The 23,747-nt window shown below is 43.0% G+C and overlaps 2 protein-coding genes across 3 annotated transcripts in view; both read right to left on the bottom strand.

Moving 5' to 3' along the window:
- Positions 1 to 8,949: 8,949 nt before the first annotated feature.
- PXN (paxillin) overlaps positions 8,950 to 23,747 on the bottom strand; it is a 50,158-nt gene continuing 35,360 nt past the window's right edge. For both annotated transcript variants that reach the window (XM_056529925.1, XM_056529934.1), the window contains exons 7-11: positions 13,068 to 13,238; positions 12,814 to 12,987; positions 12,654 to 12,735; positions 12,326 to 12,474; positions 8,950 to 11,769 (exon numbers count right to left, since the gene is read on the bottom strand). In XM_056529925.1, the coding sequence (XP_056385900.1) occupies positions 11,503 to 11,769; positions 12,326 to 12,474; positions 12,654 to 12,735; positions 12,814 to 12,987; positions 13,068 to 13,238 (843 nt within the window). In that variant the 3' untranslated portion in view covers positions 8,950 to 11,502. The remainder of the gene's footprint in view (positions 11,770 to 12,325; positions 12,475 to 12,653; positions 12,736 to 12,813; positions 12,988 to 13,067; positions 13,239 to 23,747) is intronic.
- Positions 13,320 to 16,967, bottom strand: LOC130282074 (uncharacterized). The gene is made up of 3 exons (XM_056529949.1): positions 16,668 to 16,967; positions 13,958 to 14,437; positions 13,320 to 13,798 (listed from the first exon to the last, which is right to left on the bottom strand). Exons 1-3 carry the CDS (start codon positions 16,965 to 16,967, stop codon positions 13,517 to 13,519), a joined length of 1,062 nt encoding a protein of 353 aa, XP_056385924.1. The 3' UTR covers positions 13,320 to 13,516.

Genomic DNA, 23,747 nt, shown 5'->3' on the forward strand with positions numbered 1-23,747 from the left:
AATTTCCCTGATCCTAGCCAGAAGGCCGAGATACCAAGGATTAGTGCCAAAGGTGAAGTAATGATGCAATGCTTCAACTCAGTGGGTCCCAGTGAGTTTTGGCACCTCAGGGGCACCACTCACCACGGCACAAAAGTACCTTGGCTCAACAAACATGAAAGATTTGTACATCCAGAACTTTTTTTTTCTCAAAAACTCCAAAGAAAAAACCTGGCAAATTACTTTTTTTTTTCCTCGTCTTAACAGTACCACGGCCAGATTTTTTTTTTTATATATAAAAATATATAGGTGGTATAGCTGGTTTTCTGGTTAGTGACACTTTTCTATAATTTCAACAAGGGCTGGGTGGTATACCCGTTCATACCGAACACCGAAATTTTTGTGCTGCACGATATGAATTTTAACCCATACCCCTTATTGGGGAACGAATCATATGTGGCCCACGAGTGCTGTTCTGCCAACCCCCCCCACCCCAAATTAATTATCAGCCCAGCACTGTGATGTCCACATGTCACCCGCGAGCGCTGTTCTGCCCCCCCCCCCCCCAATTATCAGCCCAGCGCTGTCCCCATCGGGGTAAATACTCACATGTCACCCCCAAGCGATACCCTCCTCTTCCTCCTGTTTGTTGCAGCCGCCGGCGCTGACACTCTATACTGTACGGTATACCTATGCCCGGGCTGCAAAAAATAAACAAAATAAACTTTAACTCGCCTCCCGTTGGTCCGGTACCGGACTCACCTGCTTCTTGGGGATGGGAACGTCGGACAGCCGTCAGCCTATCACCGGCCGCAGCGATGTTCCACCTCGGCCGGTGATAGGCTGAGCCCACTGTCATGTAAGAAGACGGCTTCTTACATGACAGTGGGCTCCGCCTATCAACGGCCGAGGTGGAACATCGCTGTGGCCGGTGAAAGGCTGACGGCTGTCCGATGTTCTCGTCCCCAGCGTTTACGTTTTGCAGCCCAGGCATAGGGACACCGCACAGTATAGAGTGTCAGCGCCGGTGGCTCGCAACAAACAGGACGAGGAGGGTAGCGCATAGCGTATATTGGTGGTATAGGAGTGATGTAATTTACATGGGACTGTATATTGGTGGTATAGGAGTGATGTCATTTACATGGGACTGTATATTGGTGGTATAGGAGTGATGGGACTGTTTATTGGTGGTATAGGAGTGATGTCATTTACATGGGACTGTATATTGGTGGTATAGGAGTGATGTCATTTACATGGGACTGTATATTGGTGGTATAGGAGTGATGTCATTTACATGGGACTGTATATTTGTGGTATAGGAGTGATGGGACTGTATATTGGTGGTATGGACAATTTTTCGCATCGGGGCCCTGTAGTCTCTAGCTACGCCCCTGCTCAGGAACTGGTCACTGCAGGAACAGTTGAAAGCTTCAAAACAGGATTAGATACATTCCTAGAACAAAATAACATTAATGCTTATGCAGAAATATAAAATCATATCCCTTCCCTTGAATTCCTTTGTTGAACTTGATGGACTTATGTCTTTTTACAACCATACTAACTATATAACTATGTGACTGTGTTGATTGTTTTTTTTGGATTTAAAAAGAGGGAAAGTCCTTCATACATGCCCTCTATTTATTATCTATTCCTGACCACACCCTTACTTGTACTGTTTATTGGCTTTTACATTAGTTGTAAAATAGCATGCTGCCACTGGACAAAAAGAAAATACACTTTCAGTGACAAAAATTTTGTCCAAGGCTAAACTGAGTTTTTGTAGCAATACAAGATTGCTCTTAATTTTTGAGTGACAGCTGCACTCCACAAGATTGCATATGACTTGTTAAACTGTTTTAAAGGGGTTATCCAGGAATAAAAAAAAAAAAAAAGGCATAATTTCTTTCAAAGACCACTCCCTGTCTGTCTCCACTTTGGGTGTGGTATTACAACTTGGCTCCATTCACTTCAATGGAACTGAGCTACAGAACCACACCCAACCTGGAGACAGTCAGGGAGTGGTCTCTGAACGAAATTATCTCTGTTTTTCAATTCCTGAATAACCCCTTCAAAAAGGTATGGTCCCATGTAGCATATAAGCAGCATATTTTGCTGCATATTTTTTTTGCAGCTGACTTTGCTACCCAGCGATCTTAACGGGTAGAAAAATATGCAGCAGTTACGCAGCATATTATGCTACGTATATGCTACATGGAACCATAGCCTAAGGGTCTATTCACACCGCAGAATTTCCGCTCATCCGCCCCAATTCCGCTTCTGCGGATTTTGTGTTGAATTGGTGTGGAATCCAAGCGGAAATTCTGCAGAAGTGTGAATGGGAGTTTGGACTCCTATAGAAGTGTATTGGGCTTTCATTTGAGGAGAAAATTTTGCTGTGTGAATAGACCCTAAGACTGCAGCTCAATAGTTAAAAATCAATCCTGCAGCGCTACATTTGTCCTATGCACGTCAAAATCCCAGCAACATTTGTGTTCTAAACCTACATGGAGTGTGTATCTAAAATGATGACTTCCCCCCCATAGTCACAGTGCCCCCCCCCCCCCCCCATAGTATGTGGGTCCACACTGCTCTCCACTAACACCCAATCAGCAGCCATAACAATGTGACAGACACTTCCTTTGGGGACCTCAACATTGCATAATTCCATTGGCAGAAATGATCTATTCCTGATCACTCATTTGGGCAGCTACATGGGCGCAAATTTATCAATCTGCCTGACACCAAAACTGTCTGATTTTCCCATAACAACCAATCACAGCTCCATTTAGTTTTTTTGTGGTTTTTTTTTTAACCAGAAGAGTTATAAGATATAAAAGCAGAGCCATGTGATTGATTGATGTGCTGCTTTGTCAGGTAAAATGGCAGACTCCATGCCAGAATCCAGACCACATTAACCCCTTAAGGACCAAGCCCATTTGGACCTTAAGGACCAGGCCAATTTTATTTTTGAGTTTGCGTTTTTTCCTCCTCGCCTTCTAAAATCCATAACTCTTTATTTCCTGCCACAGACCCATATGAGGGCTTGTTTTTTTGCGTGTCCAATTGTACACTGCTCAAGAAAATAAAGGGAATACAAAGATAACACATACTAGATCTGAATGAATGAACTAATCATATGAAATACTTTCATCTTTACATAGTTGAATGTGCAGACAACAAAATCACACAAAAATTATCAATGAAAATCAAATTTATCAACCCATATAGGTCAAAGTGGAAAACCACACTACAGGCTGATCCAACTATGATGTAATGTCCTTAAAACAAGTCAAAATTAGGCTCAGTAATGTGTGTGGTCTCCATGTGCCCGTATGACCTCCCTACAACACCTGGGCATGCTCCTGTTGAGGTGATGTCCTGGACAGTCTGTGGTGCAACGTGGCGTTGGTGGATGGAGAGAGACATGATGTCCCAGATGTGCTCAATCGGATTCAGGTCTGGGGAACGGGCGGGCCAGTCCATAGCATCAATGCCTTCCTCTTACAGGAACTGCTGACACACTCCAGCCACATGAGGTCTAGCGTTAGGAGGAACCCATGGCCAACAGCACAGCATATGGTCTCACAAGGGGTCTGAGGATCTCATCTTGGTACCTAATGGCAGTCAGGCTACCTCTGGCAAGCACATGGAGGATTGTGTGGCCCCCCCAAAGAAATGCCACCCCACACCATTACTGACCCCTTGCCAAACTAGTCATACTGGAGGATGTTGCAGGCAGCAGAACATTCTCCACGGCATCTCCAGACACGGTCACATCTGTCACATGCACTCAGTGTAAATCTGCTTTCATCCATGAAGAGCACAGGACGCCGGTGGCGAATTTGACAATCATGGTTTTCTCTGGCAAATGCCAAACATTGTTGGGCTGTAAGCACAACCCCCACCTGTGGACGTAGGGCCCTCATACCACCCTCATGGAGTCTGTTTCTGACCGTTTGAGTGGACACATGCACATTTGTGGCCTGCTGGAAGCCATTTTGCAGGGCTCTGGCAGTGCTCCTCCTTGCACAAAGACGGAGGTAGCGGTCCTGCTGCTGGGTTGTTGGCCTCCTCCACGTCTCCTGATGTCTTGGCCTCTCTCCTGGTAGCGCCTCCATGCTCTGGACACTACGCTGACAGACACAGAACACCTTCTTGCCACAGCTCACATTGATGTGCCATCCTGGATGAGCTGCACTACCTGAGCCACTTGTGTGGGCTGTAGACTCCGTCTCATGCTACCATTAGAGTGAAAGCACCGCCAGCATTCAAAAGTGACCAAAACATCAGTAAGGAAGCATAGGAACTAAGAAGTGGTCACCACCTCCAGAACCATTCCTTTATCGGGAGCGTCTTGCTAATTGCCTATAATTTCCACCTGTTGTCTGTTCCATTTGCACAACAGCATGTGAAATTGATTGTCTATCAGTGTTGCTTCCTGAGTGGACAGTGTGATTTCAAAGCAGTGTAGATTTTGAGCAGTGTAGTTTGTAATGACATTTTACCATAAAATGTACAGCAAACCCCCCAATTTTTTTTTTTGTGAGGAAATTTAAATGAAAACCACAATTTTGTTTCATTTCCACAGTTTCGTTTTCACACTGTACACTTTACGGTGAAATTCCAAAAATGGACAGCAGAGGTCAGCAGAGAGCACTGTGGTCACGACAGCAGAGAAATCCAAAAGGAAAAGCAGTTCTTCTGTAGTATTGGAAGGATTAAGATTTTTAATAGAAGTGATTTACAAATCTGTTTCACTTTCTGGCACCAGTTGATTAAAAAAAAAAAAAAAAAAAAAAAAAAACAACGTTTTCCAAGGGAGTACCCCTTTAAGCTGATTTGTTAATTACTTCTATTTAAAAAAATGTAATCCTTCCAGTACTTATCAGCTGCTGTATGCTCCACAGGAAGTTTTTTTTTTTCTTCTTTACTATCTGACCACAGTGTTCTCTGCTGACACCTCTGCCCATGTCTATCCAGAGCAGGAGCAAATCCCCATAGCAAACCTATCCTGCTTCCTGCTCTGGACAGCTCCTGACATGGACAGAGGTGTCAGCAGAGAGCACTGTGGTCAGACTGGAAAGAACTATATCACTTCCTGTGGAGCATACAGCAGCTGATAAATATTGAAAGGATTAAGATTTTTATTTTTATTTTTCAATAGAAGTAATTTACAAATCGGTTTCTTTCTGGCACCAGTTGATTCTAAAAAAAAAAAAAAAAAAATTATAAAAAATAAAAATAATATGTTTTCCACCAGAGTACCCCTTTAAAGTAAATGGGGTCTGTCAAGTCCCACAAGTGTCCTGTATACAAGAGATCTGGTATCATCCTTATCGTCCTCAGACAGCACAATAATGGGTTATAAAGTCTCTGACTAGATGCGTAAAAGAGTTAAAGGGCTACTCCGCCCCTAGACATTTTATCCTCTATCCAAAGCGACAGGACCCCCACGATCTCTGTGCAGTTTCCGGAGTTCATTTAGAACGCTGGTGTGGGCGGTGAGGTTCATGATATCATAGCCACACCCCTCATGATGTCACACCCTGCCCCCTCAATACAAGTCTATGGAAGAGGGCATGACGACCAGCAGACTTGTATTCAGGGGCGTGGTTGTGGCATCACTACCTGCCCGCACCCAGCTTTCGGAACAAAAGGTTTCAAACGCTGGGGCAGTGGAGTACCCCTTTTACTAGCAGTAAAAGAAAATTGTTCATTAAATGACCAATGAAGAACATGCCCCCATGTATTCTCTCTCCTACCCTGTAGAAGTTATTCTCCTCTCCAGTGTTACATTCTGTGAATGCTCAGGCGTATACCGCAGGGGTTCCTCTGGTCAGGCAGCAAGTCCTAATAGTGTATTAATGCATATGATACATGTGGGTGTGTTCTATTTTCTTTGTTTACTGCTAGTTAACCCTCTTCTACTTGAGTAGTCCGAGACATATAGCAAACTAAAGGAAATTAAAAAGTTAATGTTTCTACATTGTTGTCGTTTTGCTACTATGATTGAGAAGGACAATGGAAGTTAAAATGCACATGTGAAACCAACTTAAAAGGGGTACTCCAGTGGAAAATCATATATATTTTTTTTTTTATTCAAATCACCTGGTGCCAGAAAAGATTTGTAAATTACTTCTACAAAAAAAAAATCTTAATACTTCCAGTACTTATCAGCGGTTGCATGCGCCAGAGGAAGTTGAGTTGTTCTTTTCAGTCTGACCACAGTGCTCTCTGCGGACACCTTTGTCCATGTCAGGAACTGTCCATAGCAGGAGGGGTTTGCTATGGGGATTTGCTCCTACTCTGGACAGTTCCTGACATGGACAGAGGTGTCAGCAGAGAGCACTGTGGTCAGACTGAAAATAACAACTCAACTTCCTCTGTAGTATACAACAGGTAATAAGTACTTGAAGGATTAAGATTTTTTTTTTTTTTTTTAATAGAAGTAATTTCCAAAATCTATTTAACTTTCTGGAAACAAGTTATATGGAAAAAAAGATGTACCCCTTTAAGCAGGCTGCTGCAAAACATCAGGTTATTTAGATTTACTTATAATAATCTATTGGTAGCTTTACTGCACTCACCATTATGCAAGTTCCTCATATTTTGCAAAGCAGCTCGATGCAAGTTACATGAAAAGGAATTCTCCAGCATTTACACAAGAAATCCTACAGGCCCCACACTGGTTGTGTTTACAGTTAGCACTTTCACAGACGAGGTTCATTGGGGAAGATTAAAACCTGTGCAGAGGAAAAGTGGAGCAGTTACTCATAGCAACAATTCATTTTTCAGATGCCCCACTTTTCCTCTGCACAGGTTTTGATAACTCTTCCCCATTGTGTTCATTATCTTGTCTTTATCAACAGCACTTCAAGCAATCAGATTTACTTGTACTTTAAAAAATGGTCACATGCAATGACCTGAATATACAGGTAGATAGCGCGGGTGATCCTGTTTCTAACACTTCTTGCCAGGTGAAAATCGGCACAGCCGTTCAGGAGATATCTAAAAGGTTGTTGGCATATTTTCTTGTTAAAGCGCAACTGTCATGATTTTTTAGCCCCCCAGACTGCTACAATGTTGTTACAGATGTCCATAAAGCGAGTAACCATACCTTTATCACTTCTCTTCCTTCTTTTTTTAACTTATAAAATACATTTATCCAGCGGTCAGGCACAGTCGTATAGGCGTGGCTTGGGGTTCGCAAAGCTCCGCCGCCACCACAACTATCATCTCCTTTCAGCGCTGGGACTGCTGTATAATAAGACGCAGCACATCCACCCCTCCTGATGTGCGCGCGCTGTCACCCTGCCTTGACCGAGCGAGTGCTTTCTCCCTCCCTAAGAGCGCTTGCTCCCACTGCCTATGCACTCAGTGCGCTGGTGCAGTACTAGAGGAAGGGAGGTGCGCATGCGCTGCGTCTTACTACACAGCTGTCCCAGCGCTGAAAGGAGGATAGGCGTGGCGGCGGCAGGGCTTTGCGAACCCTAAGCCACGCCTATCAGACTGTGCCTGACCGCTGGATAAATGTATTTTATAAGTTATAAAAGAAGGAAGAGAAGCGATAAAGGTCTGGCTACACTATTTATGGACATCTTTAACAACATTGTAGCAGTCTAGGGGGGGGGGGGGGGGGCAAAAAAATCATTACAGTTGCGCTTTAACTCCACTGGAGGCAGCTGCTGTTGCATGTGCAATGCTTTCTACCTACTGCTTTGGTGATAGCTCTGTTCACTTCAGCTAATAACTCCTCCCTCATCCTCAGCAGGTCCTTAAAGTAGGCAGAGGTATTGACAGAAGGGATGGTGCTATCACTGAAGCAGGCAGGAAGAAAGCAGGAAGAAAGCATTGTTATACAGCACCAACCCACCTCCATTGCTGTTAAGAAGAAAATACTATACTAGCAACAAGATGAATATCTCCTGAACAGTTGCGCCAATTTTCTCCTGGAAAAAAAAGCATTAGAAACAGCACCATCTGCACTAGCTACCTGTTTATTCAGGTTAGTTTGGGAGACCCTGAAGTCATAGCTAATTGTTTACAGGACAATGTGCTATGACTGGCCAACAATAGTAATGAAAAGTGATGCAATGTAATGAATAATCCATCTCACCACATTGCATGCAGTTTTCTTAGTAAAATACAACTAAGATATGTGAAAAAAAATATCTGTAGTATCGTATATGGGAAAAAAAAAAAAGTACACACAGGCCACTTTCCTTATTGCACATAAGGTAGGTTAATTAAACACAGGAAACTACTAAACAAAATAACTGAAATGTTTATTGGCATTTTTCACAGAAGCAAAAAGAAAAAAGTTACATAAAGAAATGTGCAGAAACAAGAAAACTGCAGAACTGATTTTTTTATGAAAAACCATTGCAGTGGTTGTACTCTTAGTATTTCAAGTTGGCTGGGCATTAATCCGTAACTGTAATGGTAGTACTCTCTATACATTGCAGCCCAGTGTCTAAAATAGTCCTTTAGACTGTTCATTTTAAGGCAAAGTGTGACTGCAATTTTTCAACACCAAAAGGCAACAGAATTACAGACGATAAAACAGAACATCACTTGGGTTCACACATCTTGTTTTATATGCAGATTACCTCAGAACCGATTCAGGAGAGATGAACGGATAGTAGGAAAACAAAATCAAGCTCCCCTCAATGGAAAATAGGCTGGGTTCCCACATTTGGTATATATTACGGTGCTGATCCTGCCTAGAAATCCATGTGGTACTTGCAGATTGTGCTGTGGATAACACTTATTGAATTGCAATCTGCTGCATTTCCCTCAACAAATAAAACTACACCTGCTGCTTTTTTATGCTGTGTGAACTAAGCCTTAAAGGGGTACTCCGGTGGAGATTTTTTATTTATTTAAATCAACTGGTGCCAGAAAGTTAAACAGATTTGTAAATTACTTCTATTAAGACATCTTAATCCTTCCAGTACTAATTAGCTGCTGAATACTACAAAAGAAATTATTTTCTTTTTGGAAAACAGAGCTTTCTGCTGACATCATGAGCACAGTGCTCTCTGCTGACATCTCTGTCCATTTTAAGAACTGTCCAGAGTAGGTGAAAATCCCCATAGCAAACATATGCTGCTCTGGACAGTTCCTAAAATGGACAGAGATGTCAGGCACTGTGCTCGTGATGTCAGCAGAGAGCACTGTGTTCCAAAAAGAAACAAATTTCCTCTGTAGTATACAGCAGCTAATAAGTACTGGAAGGATTAAGATTTTTTTTTTATAGAAGTCATTTACAAATCTGTTTAACATCCTGGCACCAGTTGGTTTAAAAAAAAAAAGTTATCCACCGGAGTACCCCTTTAAGTGTGGAAAAAACGAACCTGGCCCAAATGTGAGTTTGGATATTATTTAGATGTAGCATACTATCTCTGAAGCAGTTCCTGGGGTAGGTTTTATCACTGTGCATCAACTACTGGGAATGTTCACATAACTTAATGGAGTTTATAACGTTGGAAAAAACACCACAATATTTAGTATTGCAGCTGAGCCCCATTTGAAAGAGAACCAGTCAGGTCCTTCATGCAGCCCGATCAATGAGCAGCATGTAACAGGGACAGGTTCCCTTATTATAATGAACTATGATTTACCAGGAAATGCTATATTATTTTAGAGAAACCATGGTATAAAAAATAAAATAAAAAAAAGCTAAGAATGGGGCATAAAGTCACTCCCCATCCAGCTAGGCTTCACAGACCTCTCTCAATATATTTGTGTATACAGAGATCACCGTCATTCAACACCAGCAGGGCAGGAAGAAGAATTACTCCGCTTATAGCTATAGCCTTGGTTTTGCAACATGAAGCACCCAACAAGTTCCTCTTTAGTGGATGGAACCCATATGCAATAACACGAAAGTAAGTGGTGCTGTATTTAGATGGAGAAGGGGTTGGGGGGGTAAGAGATCTTGTTTTTTTAACCTCAAATAAACACCTTTAATGAACAAATTAGCCCCCACATAACTTGGCCAGTACATATGTGCAAAGCTATAAGTTAAATAGCAGAAAACACCTCAGCAGTAACATTCATCAAATTTGTTTTTGCCTTAAAAATGCATTAAAACACAGATGTCAATTTCTTAAGTGGGTCTCAATGAGCAGCGTGTACACACACAGGACATTCAACAGATGCATCAGACATTCTGTTCAGTTATTAACCCCCCCCAAAAATAGGATGTTTATGTAAAGCAGTTATGACACATAAGTAAAGGCATCTCTGCCACAGAAACCAAATCAGAATTATCTTTGGCATTTCACACAATCATATTGATAGCTCTAATATGAACATCACATGCTAATGACTAAAGAGATTAAAAGTCCTATTGTATTTTCATTAATAACACCAATAATGATACAAATCGGGCCGCAGGACTGGGATAGATCAGAGAAATCAAAGTAGAACAAACACTTAGCGATCTCTGATATTATCGTTATTTATGAAAAACTATAGAACCTTTAAGTATGTCAAAATACAAAAATCTGCCACAAAGCTCTACCGCAATACACCCCTTTGCCTTACATCAAAAGGAAAATAAAGTGGCAGGCCTCTTTATAAAGTTTATTCTTTTCTGATTAAAGTTCACGATTTACATAAAAACCAATATTTGGCATTTCCCATTAATATTTGATTGAAGTAGCTTAATTTTCAAATACTGATTTTTAATTAACATATGTCCAAAATTGTTAATAAAGTAATTTCACACTATAAAATACTGAAATGTTAATAGCCAGGTTTAGTTAAAGCACAAAAAAAATCCAGTACCACTGGATTTAATTTTAAGAGTAAATATATTTATATGTGTATATTTTATTTTATTTTTATTTTTTTTTAAAACAGATTTTTATTTTTCATTAAAACTGAACCAGGGTATTTCTGGATTAAAAAGAGAAAACAAAACCCTGAAGATCAGCTACTCTGCATCAATTATGTGACAAGTTACCAGTAACCGTCATTAGAAAATGTTATTGCTGTAATTCCCAAATCAGGCCTTTTATAACAGCCCAACCCATATACTGAAAGCTGCCAATCTCATTCTAGTGAGGATGTGAGAGCCATTCTACTTACTTTCTAATGAAGAGAAGCGGCAGCGTCTTTACTAAACCATGACAAGCCATTCTAATACACACGCATTCAAATGCTGCAAAAGACTGTCCCTCCTTTTAAAGCGCAGCATAGCCCACAGCACAACGTGTACATGCCATGCAGTCCACGGATTTTTTCAACCTAATAGACATGGCATTCACAGGTTCTAGTCATGGGAAGCTTGTGCTGCCAACTTTGAAATGATAAAGGGCCTTCCAGATTAGGTGGCCAATATTTAGATCAGCACCTTACTAGGAAATGAAGAGAAAAGAAAATAGGTGAAATGAGTAAGGCTCCATTCTATGCTTCTTCCCTCATACAGTCCATTTATTCATCAACCAATCTGGCTGCGCACACGAGCTGCTCATACCCCCCCATAGCTAAAATCTGTAGGTACAGTGCAGTGCTCTAACAGAAGAGCTTGACAAAGCAGTTCTGGCAATATGGCTTGTCATTCTGCTCCTTGAAGGTTCCTTTGTTGAGCTGCTTAAGGCAAAAGGCACAAACAAAATGCTCTGGATGGAATTTCTTCCCCATAGCGGTGATACAGCGGCCAGTGATTGGCTTCTGGCAGCCGGAACAGAGTGAACCACGACGCTCATGGTAATGCACCTCACAGTATGGTTGCCCATCATGCTCAAAGAAGCTTCCATTCACAAATGGAGTAAAACATTCCTGAAAACAAAAAGAAGTTTGAATTGATTGGAAGGAAAAACATTTTTCTTCAAACAAGCTGTTGCTAGACACTGAAATATTCTCATCCAACAGTCACAGTAATTTTGGGAATGAACGCAAGGTACTTGTTAGTGGTGAGCACTGTTGTCTTGCAGGGCTTAGTAGAAACTTCCAGGTTCTCTGGTTTCTTCTATACTACAAAATCCTACAGACAGGTTAACTGGTCTCCTATGAACTTAGTTTCAGTGTGTATTTGAAATAGGAAATTTAGACTTTGGCTCCAAAGGAAACAGGGACTGCGACAGCAAGCTGTACAATACTGTGGAATAGGTTTGCACTATATAAGCAACAGAAAATGGGAGAAAAAAAAAATAAATTCCCTCACACAAAAAGCCTTTTCTACTTTTAAGCACTGCTTGAAGTGCTTATATGGGAATTTTTTACATATATATTTTATTACATGCTGATTTATGGTTTTTGTGGCTTTTCATGCGTGGGTCAAAACAACTATATGGAAATAAAGAGTGGCTCAATTGTTTTTAAACTGTAGTCTTACCCGACAAACAAAGCACTCTGGGTGCCACAGTGTGTTGAGAGCAGAGATATAATTCTCCAGGATTGCATGGGTGCAGCCACCGCACTTTGGAGCAAACATGTCAAAATAATCCTTACGGCAATAAGCCTTTCCATCCCTTTCATGGAAACCTGTAAACATACATATAGTTAAACACAAAACTGACTGAATAAGTGTATGCTATGCAGGTGTAACAGGGCACAATAAATTGAAAGACCCTTTTAGGAGATACATACACCTTCTACAAAAAAAAAAGTATAGTTTGATTACATATAATCTTTATTACTCCTGAGCACACTGACAGCATTACCTTCAGGTCCAAAGAATGCCCCACATTGTGCACAAAAGAAATGCTCTGGATGCCATGTTCTGTCCAAAGCAGTCACAACTTTCTGAAGAGAGAGTAAAAATACATATTTAAATGATGAAAACTATAACATAGTATACCAGGGTCACTCCAGTGCACTCACATCCAGTATCGGTCCATTACAGTAAAAACATCGCGGGGAGAAGAGATTATGATAATCCTTTTCACAGTATGGTTGCCCATCTCGTTCAAAGAAGTTGCGTGATCCAATTTCCTCCTGGCAATGAGTGCATACAAAGTGTTCTGGGTGCCAAGTCCTTCCCATGGCCGTAACAACCTGCAATAAAAAGTATAGGTTATCGGTACATACTGCAGTTGGGCCAAATATCTGTCCCTCATCACCAGAATATGACATACCTGGCCAGCAATCGGTTTCTTGCAAGCACCACACACGCCCTTCGCCACCGTTGCCACGCCCAACTTGTTCAGGTCAGACTGCAGACTACCCAGCATATTGTCTAGCTGACTACCGGGCTTCAGAGCACTGGATGGAGGAGAGCTGTTCACAGATTTTCCTTGGGCCATAAACTAGAAAAGAAAAAGAGCAAATACATTAAATGGTAATTTTCCTGGCTCCAAGACAGAAACCTAATGAATAGGTTATAAAGTTAAGTCAAGTCAGACCAATCCATGTACCAAAGGGATTTCATTTGTTGACGTCAGGAACCTAGAGTTGACATTGCGGTAATCGCAGTCAGGGACGAAGGAACTTTCTTCTTGTGGAGGCCACGCAGAAGGAGGTAAAGAAACCAGTGGTGACTGGAGACCAATACAAAGAGGGGAAACTTAAAAAGTGGACAAGTACCTCAATGCACAACATGCTGATTCAGCACGCAAGTAAACATCACAAAAACACTCTTGGCTGTCATGCACCATCTGTCCCCAAAGGTGACAAAGTTGTTTGTAAAGTAGTACCCATTGGAAGGGGAAGGAGTCCGAAACCAAACATGTTTTATACAGTACCAAGTAAAATATTTTGACAACACTGGGCACACGACAAATAGACCTGCCTTATCTGAGAAGGAGCGACTCAAAGGAGGACGTGCAGCAAGTGCTCTGCTACTACAGTAAGCAGCAGGAGACATCATCTGCAAGAAGATTAAAAGTTGTTCTTATAGCACAAACCACAAGTGAATGTGGGACTCCATAAAGGTCCAAAACAGAATGACAAGGACAACTCCGACCAAAACTTTCTGCTATACAAAGAGACTTCTACACAACCAAAAATGTCTTGCTTTCAAACTAACCGTTGACACATTTTCATTCCCTGCCTGAATAGGGGGAAATAGTGGATTATCTTCCGTCTGGCAAGCCACAGATACATAAGATTTTGGAGTAGGCAGCATTCTCAGTGTGGAAGAGGTCACCATCAGTGGCATAGTAGGTTCATCCTGATAGGTATTCCTAAAGTCTTCTTGAGGAAAAACAGCCCTAGACAAGTCCTGGTAATCATCACTATATTGTTTCCATGAAGAAGGTGGCTGAGGAGGAAGTGTATTTGATGTAGGCATGTTGTGCAATGGAAGGAGAACTGGGGGCAATGGAGGAGCAGGAGGTGGTAGTAATGACGAGACAGCAGCAGTAGAGGAAGAAACAGGAGGTGGTTGTGGCAGTGCTGGGGATGTAGATTTAGACACAAGTCTTGTGGGCTGCAATGTACCAGAAGGAGATGTGGTAATTGATAATGTTTTTCTCATGAGCTGTGGAGAATCTGGAGGGATAATTATCTAAATAAGATACATAGGAAAGAAAAGAAAAAAGAAAGACAGTTTATAAGAGAAATGAAAAATGTTAGCATAAAGTAAGAAAAAAATAATTAAAGTGTCACTGTGATAAAACAAATAAAAAAAGATTTCTGACATGTTCTAGAGAAATAACAAACTTGCTTGTTGAGGGTCTTGGTGCTAAGACCCCCACTGATTGCTAGAATAAGTGTTCGTCTCAGCTGTGTAAGACAGCTCCATAGATTTTGTACAGAATCAGTCTCCTGAAAAAAAAGGGGACGAGTGCTCAGCCAAGAATGTTCGTGCTAGTGTATAGTGGGTGTCTCAGAACCCAGACCCCGACTGATTAAAACTTTTGATGACAAGAATTTAAAATGACAGTAATACTTTAAACATTGTAGAGTAATGTATGTGTGTACCATTACTGAAGCAATTTATGCTGTATTCTAGTGTATGCTCAGAGTATCTCTGTGATCAGCCTGCATGACATGTACACTGCTTAAAACAAAGGGAACACTAAGATAACACATCCTAGATCTAAATGAATGAACTAATCATATGAAATACTTTTGTCTTTACATAGTTGAATGTGCTGACATCAAAACCACACAAAAATTATCAATGGAAATCAAATGTATCAACCCATGGAGGTCTGGATATGGAGTCACACTCAAAATCAAAGTGGAAAACCACACTACAGGCTGATCCAACTTTGATGTAATGTCCTTAAAATAAGTCAGAATGAGGCTCAGTAGTGTGTGTGTCCTCCACATGCCAATATGACCTCCCTACAACGCCTGGGCATGCCCCTGATGAGGTGGCGGACGGTCTCCTGAGAGATGTCCTCTCAGACCTGGACTAAAGCATCCGCCAACTCCTGGACAGCCTGTGGTACAACGTGGCATTGGTGGATGGAGAGAGACATGATGTCCCAGATGTGCTCAATCTGATTCAGGTCTGGGGAACGGGCGGGCCAGTCCATAGCATCAATGCCTTCCTCTTGCAGGAACTGCTGACACACTCCAGCCACATGAGGTCTAGCACTGTCTTGCATTAGGAGGAACCCAGGGCCAACCGCACCAGCATATGGTCTCACAAGGGGTCTAAGGATCTCATCTCGGTACCTAATGGCAGTCAGGCTACCTCTGGCAAGCACATGGAGGGCTGTGCGGCCCCCCAAAGAAATGCCACCAGACACCATTACTGACCCACCGCCAAACCAGTCATGCTGGAGGATGTTGAAGGCAGCATAACGTTCTCCACGGCATCTCCAGACTGTCACATCTGTCACATGTGCTCAGTGTGAACCTGCTTTCATCTGTTAAGAGCACAGGGTGCCAGTAGCGAATTTGCCAATCTTGGTGTTCTCTGGCAAATGCCAAACGTCCTGCATGGTGTTGGGCTGTAAGCACAACCTCCACCTGTGGATGTCGGGCCCTCATACCACCCTCATGGAGTCGGTTTCTGACAGTTTGAGTGGACACATGCCCATTTATGGCCTGCTGGAGGTCATTTTGCAGGGCTCTGGCAGTGCTCCTCCTTTCACAATGGCAGAGGTAGCGGTCCTGCTGCTGGTTGTTGCCCTCCTACGGCCTCCTCCACATCTCCCGATGTACTGGCCTGTCTCCTGGTAGCGCCTCCATGCTCTGGACACTACGCTGACAGACACAGCAAACCTTCTTGCCACAGCTGGCATTGATGTGCCATCCTGGATGAGCTGCACCACCTGAGCCACTTGTGTGGATTGCAGACTTATTCTCATGCTACCACTAGAGTGAAAGCACCGCCAGCATTCAAAAGTGACCAAAACATCAGTAAGGAAGCATAGGAACTGAGAAGTGGTCTGTGGTCACCACCTGCAGAACCACTCCTTTATTGGGGGGGGGGTGTCTTGCTAATTGCCTATAAATTCCACCTGTTGTCTGTTCCATTTGCACAACAGAATGTGAAATTGATTGTCAGTGTTGCCTCCTGAGTGGACAGTGTGATTTCACAGAAGTGTGATTGACTTGGAGTTTCATTGTGTTGTTTAAGTGTTCCCTTTATTTTTTGAGCAAGGTATATTTACTTATTGAATCATTTTTTGGCCATTACATTAGATTAAAGTTTCCTAAATATAAGGTATACAAATATTTTGTGACAATCTGCAATTCGCAAATGCCCCATTATTTTAAGAATCCATAGAGTTCAATCCTTGGGCAGACTATCGCTTTCCCTTGCCTTCTCATTCTACCTTCTCTATCCTCTGTTCAGACATCCGCACATTTCTAGTGGGCTGAGACGTAATGATCACACCCTCTGTCAGCCAGTTATCATCAGGAGTCTTGCTAGTGTCCTGCTTGTCTATGCCAAACCGCCCATGTAGCTCTTCGATGAGGCGGTCTTGCGATGGACTCTTGTTGTATATAGCTGGTCCAAACTTTCGTCGAGGAGAGAGGTCCCGAGACATTGGATGAACATTAGGTGTCTCTTTAGTTCTTTTAATCAGAGATTTCATCTGAACAAACGATACAATGTTACTTGTCACCAGCATAAAAAGTGCACAATAAGGGCACTGTAACACTCCAATACCTCGTAAGCCAAAGGCATAAACTGCTATTAGAAAACACAGCAGAACACATTAGAATTAACCTCTTCCAAGAACTCTATCATCCAGATGACCCGACAAAGATTCATGCATATCTGCCGCAAAGTAAACTCAGGACATGCACTTGGTCCATGCACAGGACACAATCCACACATAACATGCTTGCCTGACGGGAGGCAGAAATCCGAGGAACCTCTTGATATATAACGTCCTGTGAATCCTCTGTCCATGACCTGTCAGTTTTATTTGAGTCAGGCTTAAGTCCAAATGTTGAATTTTGTTCCAAGTGTCCATTGGGGGCATCGCTACCTACTTGTTCTACTGTAAACCTGTTATCAATCCCAAGTGTATTGTCTGTAGGTGTTACAGCAATTTCTGACCTTTCAATGACTGAATACTGAGGATTGGCCACTTTAGATGGGTACTTTTCATTATTCTGAATTGTATTTTCAGTAGGTGTCCAAATAGAACTGCTTTGCACTTGCTTTTCCAGGCCATCAGTTATGTCACAAGACTGACCAGCATGTGGCAAGTGTGAGTACTCTACGGGATTATCAACAGGTTCCCTTTGCTTTGTTTGAGACTTCTTGTAAAAGCTTGGAAGATAAAGGTCTGTTCTTTGACTATAAGCATCATATGGGGCGATCACTGGCTGATCTTTATGGCTCAAATCCAACTGTAAACCATGACTGGGAAGCACAATGCCTTTTCTAAGAAGAGATGATGAGGCAGGGTTTTCATCCTCATCAATGTGTAAGTATAAAGCAGAACTATTGGAGGTGACCACATCAAAGCCACTTTCTGGTCTTGCATATAGTGGGGTGCTGCATACAGAACTTGGGGGGGATGCAGGGCTACTCATACAATGTTCAGAAATGGGCTCAGAGCAAGTACGACATGTCTATTAGAAGCAGGAAAATAAAACAAGTTACATAAAACAGTGTCTTCATTGTACATGAAATCCTGCATTTACACACAATATAGTTAAGAGATGCCATATACAACTTATCTAAGCAAAAACAATAACATTTTGCCAAGTATTGACAGAAACTCCTTAAAGCGGACCTGTCAGCAGAAAAACATAGGTGCAAATAAGTACATTGCAAGGTAGGGATAGTCATCAGGATTCCAGACGTATCTTTATTTCTATATACCGTAGTCCTTTTCAGTGCAAAGATTAGCCTTTTTGTTATACAACTAAGGGTTCTAGGTCCCAGGAGGCATTCCCTAGCACAGCAAGAGCTCAGGTAAGTCCTACCCATATCGCCAACCAATGGCCCGCTTGCATCTGCCTATCCAGTTTGACAGATATCCCCTAGATAAGGAGAACATGGGATGGACTTGCTCTGGAGCCACATCTGCATAATAAAATAAGCTTATATCTTGTCACTGGAAAGTCACCCCTGTTTTCCTGCTGGCGGGTCTGCTTTAAAGGGGTACTCTGGTGGAAAACACATTTTTTTTTTTAAATCAACTGGTGCCAGAAAGTTAAACAGATTTGTAAATTACTTCTATTTGAAAATCTTAATCCATCTAGTACTTATCAGCTGCTGTATGCTCCAGAGGAAGTTATTTTCTTTTTGAATTTCTTTTCTGTCTGAACACAGTGCTCTCTGCTGACACCTCTGTCCATATCAGGAACTGTCCAGAGTAGGAGCAAATCCCCATAGCAAATCTATCCTACTCTGGACAGTTCCTGATATGGACAGAGGGGTCAGCAGAGAGCACTGTGGTCAGACAGAAAAGAAAAACAAAGAACTCAACTTCCTTTGGAACACAGCAGACGATAAGCACTGGAAGGATTAAGATTTTTTTAATAGAAGTAATTTACAAAGCTGTTTAACTTTCTGGCACGTGTTGATTAAAAAAAAAAAAATAAAATTCCACTGGAGTACCCCTTTAAAGCACTGGTCCACCTGTCAACTCCAATTTGTAATTTACATATAAACAAAATCTATGAAGAGTTGAATTTGAAAACATCTTATTTTGTTGGTAATGAATTGCATCAAGCACTAATGCCATAGTCACATTCATATTGCAGCATTTCAAATTTCTGAATTCTAATCTACAAGAGTCTCGCGCTTGTTAAGCTGTGTTCACATGGTGCACTTTTGCTGCATTGATAAAGTGTGCTGTTTTGATTTGTGGAACCCCATGTCTCACGATGATTTTGCCAATCAAGAGAAAAAAAATGTATGTTCACACAACAAAAATGCAGAGTTAACACAGCCTAAGGGTATGTTCACACGAGTGGATTACCTGCAGAATTTCCACAGTGGATTTTGCTACCACTGACTTCAATGGGTCTGAAGGAAAAACTGCAAATCTGCCTCTATTGCGGATTTTCTGCTGGCCCATTGAAGTCAATGGTGGCAAAATCCACAGCGAATTTTCTGAAGCAAATACGCTGCAGAAATTCTGCAAGTAATCCACCCGTATGAACGTACCCTTATCAAGAATCTGACAGCTAGTTCACCTGCACTAAACCCAGTATACTGTGAAGAGTGAAGAGCTTTAAATGAGGGCTTCCTCATTGAAATCTGTTGGTTAGTTGCTGCATTATGCTTGTAAAATAGTTTTATTCCTAATGAGCCCCAGCGCGCATTGGAGGCAGGGAGTCAGCTGGCCGAGCTCCCCGTCTCCTGCATATTCCCCCCCCCCCCCCCCCCCCCCCATCATCCCCGACCCTATTATTATGCTAATGGGGCCAGGGGTGAGTGCACAGAGAGCAGAGCGCTCCCCCGTCGCCTTAATTAGCATAATAATGGAGAAGGCAGGGGAGCTTGGCCAACCAGCTCCCGCCTCTAATGCACATCAGGGCGCATTAGGAATAAAACCATTTATTTAATAGCATAACGCAACACCTAACCAACAGATTTCAATGAGTAACCCCTCATTTTACAGCTCTTTACTCGCACTTTAATCCAGTCTATTCTTTCCAACACAGGTACCTGTTGACAATGATCCAAATGGAGTCACCTGGTGAGGGGCTACTTCCTGCTGATATATGCATATTTAAAGGAAAAAGCTGTCAGCTTGCTTCCCCCCCCCCCCCCCCATTAATATTCCTCCCCTCCCTCTTCTCCTTGCTCTGTAATGAAGAGGGAGAGGCGGAGGAAGGGGAGGAATATTGATGAGCTGGGCGGCGCTGCAGACGAGCGACGCTGACCCGTCTGTGCCTGTTAGCACCTAATTAGTATATACAGAAAATCTAAGATTTCAGCAGAACGGAGGGGCGGACCGGGCATGGTAGGCATCAAACTGATCAGCATCCCCCACACTACCAGACAGTACTGCTGGTTAGTGCGGGGGGAGCAAGCTGACAGTTTTCCTTTAACAGTACTCAACAACGCAGCAGTCCATGCTATTGAGTCAAAAAATAGAGTCACAAGGTAACTGTTCGGGCCACTGAAATAAATGGCATCCGCTGCTGCACACCAAGATATAAGTCGGCATCCTGTTCTTCACGGGACGTCGACAGATACCTGTGACAGGGAGCATTGACGCAGTGTGAACCCAACCTTAGAAAGCAGTCAACAGTCAGCTATTTCCCCTTACCACCCCCGCCACCCATATACATGTATGCTCAACTGAGCATGCCTTGTTTTTGAAGGAAAAAAAGAAAAGCCTCTGGCCTATCTCCCTGTGAACCAAAGGACTGAACATGTTGAAAGCCAACTATCCATCTCTCACCAATACTACTATCACTACTACTACTACCACCACCACCACCACCACCACCACCACTACTATCACTATCACAACTACTATCACTATCACTATCCCTACTACTACTACTACTACTACTACTACTACTACTACTACTACTACTACTACTACTATCACTATCACTACTACTACTACCACTAAAATAGATAATTAGGGATGTTCTGATACCAATACTAGCCATTTCCATGGTATCGGGGACTCGTTCAATGTCCCCGATACCAAATCTGATACCTGCTGCCGCTCCGCTGCCCGTCCTCCCGTCTGCATCATGGCATTCCATGGAGGAACATGTGACACACACGTCACTCCGGACGAAGCAGAGTGACGTGTATGTCACATGCTCCTCCATAGAACGCCATGATGCAGACGGGAGAACGGGGCAGCAGAGTGGCAGCACCTGTCAGAGGACTGCCGCAGGCGAGCTGTCTACAAGGGTGGGGCCTGCTACTAATTAGGGATCGACCGATATAGATTTTTTAGAGCCGATACCGATAACCTGTGAGATTTCAGGCCGATTATTTATACAGATATTCCGTGCATTTTAATTCCCCTCCGGGCGCTTTATATCAGTGAACTGCAGCGGCTTTTGCGGGGCCAGAGACTGCGGCCGCCACCCGCTTCTCTCCCCCTGCCTGTCCTGGGGTCCTGAGTCCAACCACTGATGCTTCCCGATTGCCTCCCCCTGCCTATCCTCTGGCCAGAGACTGCTGCCACCGCTGCCACGTTACCTCCCCTGTCCCCGGTTTGATAATTACCTGTTCCAAGGGTCCGCGCTACTTCTGGCTCCTGCGTCGTCCTGCGCTGTTGCTGTGCGCTGCGCAATGACGAGTGACGCCCTCAACGCGATGTCACCCTCAGTGGCCCGGCGCACAGTGACAGCTCAGGACACCGCCGGAGCCAGAAGTAGCGCGGACCCCGGGAACAGGTAGTTATAAAACCAGGGATGGGGGGAGGCAATGGGGCAGCGGCGGCGGCGGTCTCTGGCCAGAGGATAGGCAGGGGGAGGCAATCGGGAAGCATCGGTGGTTGGACTCAGGAGAAGCGGGTGGGGGCGGCGGTCTCTGGCCTGATTTAAAGCTCCCGCATTATCGGCAGGTTGGATGCCGATAACTTACAAAATCGTGAATATCGGCCGATAATATCGGCCATTCCGAAAATCGGTCGATCCCTACTGCTAATGTCTAAAGGGGGGGGGGGGGGGTGTCTGCTGTTTACAAGGGGAGCTGCGGTCTACAGGGGGCCTGCTACTAATGTCTAAAGTGGGGGCCCTGCTGTCTACAAGGGGGGGGGGGTCTGCTACTAATGTCTACAGAGGGGGCCTGCTGTCTACAAAGGGGGGCACAGTCTACAAGGGGGGGGGGGGCTACTGATGTCTACAGGGGGCTACTGCCAATGTCTGCAAGAGGATACTACCTAATATTAAAGGCAATCTTACAGCAGAGTCACCTGTACTAACTTGAATTTATAGGTACATATTGCAGGTGACCCGGTTTCTACTGCTGCTCACCATGTGGTCATCGGTCTTGCCGCCAATACAAATTCTTTGTTCTGCCCAATGGAGAAGAGAGAAATCTGTTCTCATACTACATCAGCCGCCTCCATTGCACACAACAAAGAACCCACATATCAGCACGGTAAGCAGCGCCAGAAACCAGGTCACCCTGGTGTCAGATTCCCTTTAAAATAAAAGTACTCTTAATTAGTATCGGTGAGTACTAGAATTTAAGTATCGGTACTCATACTCTGTCTTAAAAAAATAGTATTGGGACATCCCTATAGATAATTGGTAAATCCAGCCAAGCATAATCTAAGATATGTGACCTGCTTAACTGTCTCAGAATTCACTTAATCGCAAAACACCATCATAGGAGCCGTTGGCTAGTTTCAAGAGCAACCCACAGGATGTGAATGCAGCTGTATAATCTATTGCTGTAGCTCAAGAGCAGGAAGATGCCTTTTAAACGAGATTACCTTAACATAAAAACTCTTATTGCAAAGCATTGCATACATAAAGCCATGTACAGAACATTACTAGAACATATGTATGTAAGCAAATGAGCTAAAAAACACAGTGGTAAACCACCCTCTTCCGCTCAGCAGCAGCTTCCAGATAGTCTAAAATCCTTTAAGTAGAGGCCGTGTAAATGTAGTAGTGTGTGGTAGATTCAGATTTTCAGGGTACGTTCACACATGCATATTTTTTGCTGCAGATCTGCCACAGTTTTGCTGCTGCAGATTTTGGTACCCATTGACTTTAATGGGCAACAAAATCTGCCAGAGCAGATCTGCAGCAGAAAATGTGCACGTGTGAATGCACCCTCAAAAGGCACACCTAGAGACAGTTCCCACCATAGTGCACCTTTTTGTGAGGGTAAATGCACACTAGACTGATTTGCTAAAGACTTTCTGTGCAGAAATTTGCCTGGTAAATCCACAGCAGATTACAGTACCAGCAAGGTCAGTGAGATTTTTGCAGATTCTACACCCAGCAAAAAAATTCCTGACACACAGACCTAAAGTGTGCATTTAAGATTGTTCCCATTTCTACTGCCATACCCTCAGTCTTCTGTTTAAAGAGCCATGAGACCAGAAGCAGAAAGGTAATCAAACTTACAATGTGACTATGTAAGAATCGGCCATCTTTGCAGCATATTAAATGAAATGAACTGTATAATGCATACAATGAGAATGGCTCAGAGTCAGGTTCAGTGCATTGTGAGTAGCATCATTTCACGTTTATGACAGCTACACAATATTTATCATTTGGCATAGCAAACAACAACAACAAAAATTTAAAAAAAGAGCTTTGCAGCCAAAGACAAGTAAAATGACCAATAGTTTCTGAAAAACTAAATCATCAGGCTCCAATGCCGTGGGAAGAACTACTGCAAGATGGAAGTATTTACATATGAGGATCACACAAGCTACTTCAGTATTCCGGACTAAAAGAAAAGGTTCCAGAAACATTTTGAGATGAAAATCGGTCAGCAAGTGTCT

Source organism: Hyla sarda, chromosome 1, assembly GCF_029499605.1.
Source record: "Hyla sarda isolate aHylSar1 chromosome 1, aHylSar1.hap1, whole genome shotgun sequence".
NCBI classification, from domain to species: Eukaryota; Metazoa; Chordata; class Amphibia; order Anura; family Hylidae; genus Hyla; species Hyla sarda.